Source organism: Strongylocentrotus purpuratus, unplaced genomic scaffold (assembly GCF_000002235.5).
Source record: "Strongylocentrotus purpuratus isolate Spur 01 unplaced genomic scaffold, Spur_5.0 spur5_scaffold_1, whole genome shotgun sequence".
In the NCBI taxonomy this organism is placed as follows: Eukaryota; Metazoa; Echinodermata; class Echinoidea; order Camarodonta; family Strongylocentrotidae; genus Strongylocentrotus; species Strongylocentrotus purpuratus.
This window is the reverse complement of record NW_022145594.1, coordinates 41,193,339-41,203,905: the sequence shown is the minus strand read 5'-3', so window position 1 is coordinate 41,203,905 and position 10,567 is coordinate 41,193,339. Positions and strand designations below refer to the sequence as shown.

The following is a 10,567-nucleotide window of genomic DNA, read 5'->3' as shown; positions in this document are numbered from 1 at the left end:
CAGGCGTTTAAATGAAAGAATGCTGATTTCTATCTCTCTCTGCTTAATCCTGCAAACAGTAGTATCAACTTTTGAAATGGGAAACTGAAAAAAGACTTATTTCGCCACTAGAAATCAAAACTTTGGTTGTCTGATAGGAAATAAATATAATTTTAGAGAAAAATGGCAACATGTAAATTGATGTTAAGCGCCCTCCCCCCCCCCCCCCCCGAAAAAAATAAAAATAAATGAGGAAAAAGCACATGAAATCAGATACTATAGAACAATTCAAGTACAATTTCCACTCGCCATGTAATACAATGGCATGATTTTTGTTTTTTGCTGTAGGGACATTCATGAATTCCATCAATGTTACTGTTGAAAGTTCGTATTGAATAGTGACATTTGGCATGTATTTATTCAAGAAATGTTTCGTATTCTTCTATTTCAGAGGACATTTGCAGCTCACTTTTTGAGATAAAAGTTCTGCCAATTCGTAATATTTATTGTTAATTTTACAATAATATTACATAATTATTTTGTTTAACTTCCAAACCTCCACAACGCGCAGTGAAAAAACAAAATCTACAAAATGCACTTCCAAATCTCCATTAAGGGTAAGGAGGCAATTCATTTGAGGGTTTGTATGAATCCAATGTAAAAGATACTCACGTTTAAAGAAATGTCGTTGGAGATGTTAACGAGTCTGTAGACTTAAAGTAGGCCATCACCAATGAACTCACATGTGTGGGAGGTCGTACTTTCAATTTACGTGTAATGTATCCGTTGTGCTGTGTACATGCCGATGCAATATCTACTCGTAAACAGACAGTACACTGGAATAGAGGGAAGGGCTTAAACATAATACCCGACCGTAATAAAAGCACCCTTTTCTCTTGTCAGGTCTGGAGTGCTAGTCACACAACCATGACCAAACAAACATCAAAATGCCACCAGAGGCCATGGGAACAAAGAACAAACTTTTGATTTTTTGTCTTCAAATTTCTTTTCAAAAACATATTTCTTTGCTGCCTCTCATTGTGCAAGCTTACACACGTTTACAGATTGACAAGTGTGAGAGTCAGAGAAACGAGAATGTTAGTACTGGTAGAAGTAATAGCAGTAGTAGTAGTAGTAGTAGAAGTAGTAGTAATAGTAGTAGTAGTAGTATTAGTAGTAGTAGTAGTAGTAGTAGTAGTGATGAAATTAGTAACAGTAGTAGTTATATGAGTAACAGGAGTGGTGGAAGTAGTAGTAGTAGTAGTAGCAGTAGTAGTGGACTACTACTTTTACTACTGCTGCTACTACTGATACTACTGCTACTACTTCTATTACTTCTACTACTACTACTACTACTATTACTTAACTATTAGTTCTACTACTACTACTACTACTACTTCTACAAATACTAATACTACCACTACTTCTAGTACTACTACTACTACTACTACTACTACTACTACTACTGCAACTACTGCTGTTAGGCCTACTTCTACTTATAACACTACTGGACCCAGTCGGGTCTAGGCCAGGGTTAAAGATAAAATAACAAATTATATACGCATATATTTATTTCAACATCGTTGTTCCGATTCCATGCATTAAGTCAATGTTATCCTAACCTGAACTTTATCAAGTGACAATCTTTCATCAATATTTTCTTCAGCAATATAAAGTTATTCGCCTATCCCTTGCTTTTAAGTAAGTAGGGCATATATCGATTTTTTTAGCATAAATCTAAATCTTTATATCTTCTTCCTATCAATCACAGACGCTGTGACGTGACTTAAAATTGAGTTTATCTCCTTAATAATACAGCATTTTACAGTTACAAACAAAATTATTTATAACCCTTAACAATTCGATTTTGTTAATTTTCTTTTTCGTAACTCAAGAATGCAGGGTTGACTGGTTTCATTCGGGCCTTTGTTGAATACTATTAGACGTGGGCTTTAATACGACACATTCTCGAGAAACATAATTCAGGACAAACACTTTACAAAATGAAGAAAATTGGTAAGGGGGTGAATAATTTAGTTGTTGACTGTGTATACTGTACATTAATTCGATGAGATGAACGTGAAAGAGTCAGCCTTTATTTATTTTATTTATTTATTTTTTGTTGTTGGGGGGGGGGGGGAGGGGGCATCTAGAATGCTAAGTAATAGGTAAAATACATGTATCCATGCTTTCGTTCGTGTACGGCTTAGTACCTGTCTGATTAAAGAAGGCATTGATCCATCTCTTTTTACGCTCTTGGATAGCCCCCCCCCCCCCCGCCAGCTATGGTGGATAACATGCTACTGTGTTAAAAAAAGCATGGAAAACGAATCGGTTCACAGCTTTTTCTCTGTTTAGTATCGTTAATCAATCGGTGCAGTCCGAGTGACAAAGCGCCATCTACGGGCGTGGCTGCTGTAATGATAGGTTCAGCAGAGGGAAATTATATTTAGTTGTTCTTGTTTTGTCCGCGTAATTCATCATTTTTAGCAAAGGCCACATTGTGATACTAAGTCACAGGAGGTGAAGAATGTAAGCTATTAGTAATAATAACAATAAGAAAGATAGATTTATTGAGCGCATAATAAAACCAAAGTTTTTCTATGCGCTTTACAAAGTAAAAAAAATAAGCAAGTACAAGTATATTGAAAATAGTTACAAGAACGAAATATAACACCTTAAAAGACTTGCAGCTAAGAGAATTCATAGCGAGCAAATTTAATACAGATAGCATGTACTTGACAAATCATAGAGTAACATATTCACTTATAATACATAGATTAATTGTAATGTCAAACAAAAATGTCACAAATAAAAAGAGAGTTATGAATGTTCAAAAATATTGAGATCACTGTAGCTTTGGTAATTTCAAGTTTGCAAATTGGATTGTGACGTAGTCACGGACAACCCTCCCGTGTGTCGTGTACACAAAAATCATTAATTTTATTGTTTTATTTGTTACGTGCCTTCTATTTTGGGATACTGCTCAAAATGTATTATAAATAATAAAGTTTTTATTCATTTTTCTCATAAAGAAAATTGTACATAATTGTTAACATTGTATACAAAGTAAACAAAACAAATCTTCACATAGGTCTAAATAAGTTTGCAAGTGAACTTTTACATTTCCGTACACGGTAACAAATAAAGTTACACATTTACAGCTGAAAAATATTCACATAAACAAAATTATATCTTCACATTTTAAACAATTCACTAAAAGAGTTTGTACTATTTTATCGACCAGTTTGCGTATAAATTTCAAATTATTGTTTTTCTTTTCCATAATATTTCTTTCCCACTTAAATTTCCTTTAGAGAGAAAAAAAAGGGTTATGTTAAAAAAAAGTAAGTAGGTATGGACGTAGATATTGCAACCGATCGCCCACTATCAATTCTTACAAATTGAATGTCGATGGTCACAGCTTTTGTTTTTTATATGTCGTAAGCCGAGTGTGACCCTAGGCTTATATTTGAATACTCGGATTAAAAAAACACAGATTTAGTTCGAAAGGTGACATTTGACTTTTAACATAATGGCCCGAATTCACAAAGGAGGTTTGTCAACAAACCGAGGTTTATGTACGTCATATGACGCGTTTTGACGCGTTTTTTTTACAAACCTGGTTTGTTAAAAACAAAAGGAGGTTTATCGAAACAAAAGGAGGCTTGTAGACAAACCTCCTTTGTGATCTCGAGCCAATGAATTTGAATGTCAACTTGATAAAATTGGCCGGACAAAACATATCATTTGATTTTTACGACTACTCCTTCTACTTTTGCTGCTGCTGTAACTGCTACTACTTCTTATACTACTACTACTGTTACAAGTACCAATCATAATAATACTTATACTAACAATCAATAAACTAAATGAAATACGGCACTCTACATGTGTAGGCAAAACAGTTTTAGCATTGAGGTACGGTTGTTGTAGAAAGGTCTCAAACAATTAAAAGTGATTTAAAACCGAGATTTAGCAATTGACTTCTGAATTCTCTAAATGTCATGTACAGGAGCCACCTGGTTCGAGTATTTAACAGCTTAATAAACTGAGCTATAGGCACATGCTTTATCTTTGTATATATACATTATAATTCCTCTCTATTCTAAATGAACGTTTTAAATAATGGTACTGCCTGAAATATAGCTATAATTAAATTGTACACTTTGCATTTAGAACAGTATATGTATTGTATTGTCACTGTTATCATGATAACTAATACTAACTTCTCATACACATCATTGAAACTGCTATGATTATTCGCCATTTCATAATACACATTCATATAGACAGCACAAAATAATGAAAGACCTGGGTAGTGGCAAATAACTTTCAGGTTGAGGCTGCCATATTTCAATGGACATGATGACGTTACCACTTACAGTTTCACTAACGATCTTTTTCTCTATCCTTTGCCACTAGCTTTACTGTCACATTACATGCAAAAAAAAGCCACTTCGGAATAATGTCTGCACATGGTCAAATAAAGGTCATTTGTACAAATCAATTTAATTTCATCGAGACGAATGCTAGAAACGTGTTCATGAAAGTTTCGTAATCATGATTAATTTATGTACAGAAATTTTTTTAATCATGATTACTTTATCTACAGAAAGTTCAATGCATGATACACACTCAGGGGAAAGTATATTTTTCAAGAGGGCACCTATATCACTTGGGTAGTGATTATTGTAAATGCAAAAGTGGGAATTCTCCGTGTATTGCAATATTTTTAGGTATAGTGGCATCATGTGTACAAGTGCCATCTCCGAACTAGTTCATTTAAAGAAAACATATTTCTATGTTTAGTCACTATCTTCTTGGGAAGAGTCATGCTCAAGACCCATAGACTGGACTATTCCCAAAAGCTTTACACTCCTGAGAACATCTATGAGTTGTCGCCTTGGCGCTCTCGTTCTCTCTTTCCATCGGGTTAACACAGTGAAGTACATTTCCTCTGCTTTGTTGCTTGTTGATCGGATGTTTTCTGTTTCCGTCATGGTGGATCCTAATTTGATGGCTATAGGATTGAACTTGTCTAATGGAAGCTTACTTGATATGTCCACAAGCTGGTTGTCTGTCAGGCAATCAGGGTCTCTTCAAACATAAGAATGATTAAGGAAAGTAAATATTTGTTTCAAATTGTATACCCAGTGTATCTAAGTCAGTCCAGATATTTCCCTTTTTCGAGGGACATGCATTATTATTATCCCATCCATCGCCAAGTACCAAATTACACCTGGGTAGAGAGTGTTGATGAATGTTACGCCAAAGGACGTTAGTGCCGTACTGGGATATCAACTTTCAACCCTTCATTTGACACTCCAGTGATTGGACTACTATATCACGACACCTCCACACACACAAACACACACACAAGCACACAGAGTACTGCAGTTGATTGTATTTTGAACAAGTGTACCTTATTTGTGAACGTGTGAAAGAACAAATTATTGGATCTCTTTAATTCCCAGTTGCAAAGGATCATATCATCGGCATAAATTACTCTATCAAATGACCCTATTTCTTTATTATTACATATTACACATGAACAAAAACAATATCAAAGTGCTTACTAACCTGTTGAGATCGACTAGTCTATGTTGGTACGGTAGCTCTTCTTGCTGTGCTATTGAACGTTGTACTGTTTCTGGAGTTGGGACATATGGGACCAATGCCCCAGGTGATTCTTCATGTCTATATCCTGGTAGAGGACATATGGGAGGAACCTCTCTAAGTGACAGGGATTGCAGTGGTGTAATAATCTGTTCAACCTCTCCAAGCAAAGGAGATGCCTCTGAAATCGAATAGGGAAAATGACTAACATATCGTTTTCCCATTTGCAAAGAAAAATAATATCTTCCTACTTACATATTTAGTTTATGAATAAGAAGATAACATCCTAAATCTCCCTATTCCCCTTTTCTTTGTTGCGAAGAAAGAACAAGAGACATACTAATTCGTTTGGTCTTGACATGCTTAGCCCTAAACTGTTGCAAAGTATATAATTTCAACCATTTTAATATAATTAGCTGTACCTACCAGAGCAAATATCACGTCAGAAGTATGGTGGAACTAGCAACTATTTATTTGGGAAAATGAGGACCAGATAGACGAACCATTCCTCTTCCATAGCCGATTCCCCGAAACAACACCAAAAAAAATATCACATGAATCCCGGTAGTAATATATTTTATAAGATGATAACGTGGATCCTAATCAAATGATTGGTTGAAAGCGTACACATGACCAGGCATTTATTTTGCCTAACGCGTAATCTGGATAATGACCGGTCATTAGTAAAATCATGTTATGAAACATCATTTCATATAACAAATAGAACATAATCTTATATAACAAATAATACACAGCATTTTGTTCGGGCATAAGTAAAATTACCCACACTCGGTACCTTCAAAACAGTCCAACCACCCTCGGCTACCGCCTCGGGCGTGTTAGACTGTTTCAAAGGTAGCTTATGTGGGTAATTTTACTAATGCCCTCACTGCTGTGTACGATTTGTATAGTAAAACTTTAGGAACAATATCCTAACATCACTAGACATCACTAGATACTAAGTTCGGCAATGAAAAGGTTACATCAATACACCCTTTCAAACAACGTATATTTTTATTAACTGGGAATCACCTTTGATGTCTGTCGAGAATGTCATTGTTATTTCACGTTCCTGTGTAATAATCAAAGTAACCAATGAACTTCGCTGGAGAAGGGTCATACACACTGAAAGCTTCGCATGCTGCATCAGCTCTTTGGCAGTAATAACCTGCCATTGTAAATAAATGTGAAATGCGTTATAACAGTAATATCGAATATACCACAGACCTATCATATTTACCCAAGTCCCGGACTACATACATACAAACATATATATATATATATATATATATATATATATATATATATATAAATATATATATAAATATATAAATAAATTATATACACTTAAAAAGAGGTATGCAATTCATTTTTGAGAGTTTTACAATCTGTCCTGTTATCATACTTGGCGTTAGTATCATTGAACTGTTTGTTTTTATCCTCAACAATGATGCCTCACTTCTAATGATACACCTAAATATATTGCCAAATCGAAAGAGAAATGGGGATGGCCCGTGTTTTGAATGATGAAGAAGAGGTCACGCATAAATGCCAATATTTTTGAGTCTGTGTCGCTGTTGTCATTGTTTTGTAGAGAGTAATTTGTACTGTTGTAGAGAGATTCCACTGAAAGCCCCCAAACCTACTTGAAATACGTATTCATATGATATGTATTACTAGCCAAAAATGTATGGATGCGTATAGTGCTTAGGGAAACACATTGACGTACATCAAACCATGATGTTACTCAAAAGCATAGGCTGTAATGTTTTATTGATATCTAATAGATATAAATCTTGAAAGTGTGTTTCATTCTATTGATTTGAATCTTCACTTTTTTCTATCACTAATCTAAATTATGTGGAAAGCCAATGAATAGGTCCAAACTAAAAATATGTACACTTAAAAGAATGTAAAATATTGTTAAACTAATGTAAAGTTCTACCTTATCGTTAATTGGTAGGTTACCTTGGTCTGTGTACTTGGTGATTCATCTGACTGGCAGCTAATAGACATGTCAATAGAACGCTCCTTCACGATCAGCTCTTCCTCCGGATAAATCTTCTTGTACTTCAACGATTCTTCTTCTGCAAGGATTTTCTTTTCGTAGTAAAAATCAAATTCAAATAGGGATATATGTTGCGATTTCCGGGAAAGCTTTTATTTCATGAGGAATATCAGGAATTTCTTTTAATAATCGAAATCAGACATAAGACTTAAGTTTGAAATAAATGTGTCTTTTGTGTACTGTCTTCATTCAATACATGTACATGTACATCATAAAATTGCAGTGTCGCAGAGATCATCGATATTTGGTTTCCTCAGTTCCAATTATGATTCATTTCCAGGACAATTCTTTGGGAGTTTTGGTTATGAAATAAAATTTAGTGATGAAAATAATGCGTCGCACTTAATACTTGAAATGATAAGACATGACCAGTAACGTTCTATGTATGAATAACAATAATAGAGAGCGGCGATGACAATAATCATCATGGTAATGATTATGCTATTGTTAATGAATTTCAAGATCAAGATTTCAAATTTATTCATGTTTCCAACAAAACATTACAAATAAATTATAAGCATAAACAAGTAAAAATCGTTTCTTTCACAGCGCACAGATATAACGATTTTTTTTACACCTCCTGGTACTGTGGCGACGAACATAAATGACAGTTTACCTCAGGAAGACCAGGAAGTTGATCGTAGAAACGCACACGCAGAGTTGGACAGTCCTGATTCACCGGAAGGGTCTCGGGTATGAAAGGTGTGCATAACATTCGCTTTGTAGCAGGGAACAGCCAGTTATAGACCATTGTTAGTATTCCCCAGGAAAAATGATCAAGTTGAAGCTCGATTCTGTCAGCATGTATCACATAACTATTGCTATCCAAAGGAATACGCCTGATCTCTCCTGTAGTGTGAGAAACATATCAAAGCATACATTGTTAAGAACACTCACACTCTGGAAAAATTACAATCATGATTACAAGGATGAAGTGGGATAACTTGTCTTTCTTCTCTCATTAAAAGCTTGCTTTCATTTTATTCTTTTTCATTATAAAGTGTTGCTGCGCCCCATCCGTTTATTGCTTTGAAGAGAAGGAATACATATACGTAGTGTTCTCAGAGAAATTGATATTATTTTACTTGAATAGAATTAGAAGGAAACACAACAACTACCAATAATTATAAAAAACATATAAAAGATATTGTACCTTCATCATTACTTCCAAAGTGTAGAACCATTCCCACAGATTCATTATCGTTAATAACCGCACAGTGAGGTATTGATAGGGTAAGAGGCTTCTTGAAACTTGATCCCGATGGAAAACATCTAAACCCGAAGCTCGCTGCAACTTCGTTGTCTTGAAGATTTATGCCATTTGGTAGGTCAGTGAAAACCTCGATGCTGATCTTCTCACTGTCTTCCAACGCTCCCGGAGGAATGGAAAGCTTTACATTGTGAGCAGGGATAGATAACTCCCCACCAAGATGATCCAAGTAGTCTGAAAGTTTATACAGAATAATATGTTTAAAGTAGTCCCTTCTCCACTTTAAAAAATGACAAATTAGAAAGAAATGTCCTTTTCAAACGGTTGTTTTGTCTGGTAAATGGTAAAATTGTTAGGAGTGAGAACGTTATCTAACCAAAGTTTAGATATCAAGTTTCCATTCATATGAGTTCCCCTAAAAGGACAGGAGTGCATGGACAACGCTATAAGTTATTAGATGTTTCCCTCAAAGATTGAGTGAAATATCGAGTCCCCAAAACTGTATAGTAAATATAATACCTGACACTCCGTACATCCGCCGAAAGAAGTAAACGCCATCCTGGGTTGTTGCAGGTGCCAGTTGGGGGCATAATTCATGCATTGTCAATTTGAGGTCTTTTTCTGCTTTCGGATCCATTCCCGTACTAGAAAATTTAAGATCTTCCAGGTGATGTAGCTGCAAGCTATCACTACTGTTGATGCTCTCCTCGTCAGACTGGTATTGATATTTCACATTGATAGTAAGATGTTGGATATTTGGATACGAGGCAGAGACCACATCCATAACAGATACAAGGTCCTTCAGAGTAAGCTGCCCAAAAGTAAGTTCTAGAACGCGTAGACTGTGGCAAATTGACCATGTTGACGAGCGCATGTGTGCCACCTCATTTGAATAATCCTCTACGTCGAAAGCTAAGTCTAGCTTGGTCAACGCTGGGCAGTTTTCAGCAACTTCATGAAGCACATGATATACGTTTCCTCTTCCCGCGCTGATTTTGAGGATCTCGAGGGTTTCATTTTTAGTTTCAACGGGTTGGGAAAAGGAGACGCCAATCAAAGACAATTCTTTTCCTCCGGGTTGTACTCGGTGCGCCTTCTTGAAACAGTAGCTCAAGTTGCTAACAGGAAAAGATTGCAGAGTGAGGCTTGTAGTGGTTTGATTTGTGACCTGAGTATTAAAAGTAAGATTTATTTTTAAACATTTAAATAATATTACAAGTGTCGGTGAAAATACCAGCAAACCGAATGAATATTGTTCTATCGAGAATTTAAATTTTTCAAATTTTAATTACAAATCTCTGTAAGGAAGCTAAACAATTATCGTCACATGTTAGTCTTTTTTCTTCTTAATCTATTTTCTTCTAGAATTAATAGAATCTAACAAGAGCTGGAATTGACTAGCTGGGGACGCATCAGGAGCGTGTCTGGCGGCGGTGGAGCTCCGTTGAGTTTGACTTTAACCAATTCGGAGCGTTAAACTCGGACATGGAAATGAACATCATTTATTTGTATCTTAATAAATACGGTTTTACCTAATAAACATTAATTAAAAATCAAATAATATTAAAGTAACATTAATTATCATGGTCTACAGCGTAACATACTGCCTCCGGTCAATCCTTTTAGAATAATTAACGATACTGCCACCCGTGTCTATTGTGTATGAAATCATTTATATACAGTATAACACA

At 35.3% G+C, this 10,567-nt stretch overlaps 1 protein-coding gene across 1 annotated transcript; it reads right to left on the bottom strand.

Moving 5' to 3' along the window:
* Window positions 1-4,719: 4,719 nt before the first annotated feature.
* LOC115921373 lies at window positions 4,720-9,660 on the bottom strand. Its single transcript, XM_030978798.1, has 7 exons — window positions 9,522-9,660; window positions 8,820-9,110; window positions 8,283-8,515; window positions 7,567-7,698; window positions 6,631-6,766; window positions 5,563-5,779; window positions 4,720-5,079 (listed from the first exon to the last, which is right to left on the bottom strand). The coding sequence occupies exons 1-7, from the start codon at window positions 9,658-9,660 to the stop codon at window positions 4,788-4,790; spliced, it is 1,440 nt and encodes a 479-aa protein (XP_030834658.1). The 3' UTR covers window positions 4,720-4,787.
* Between the last annotated feature and the right edge of the window lie 907 nt (window positions 9,661-10,567).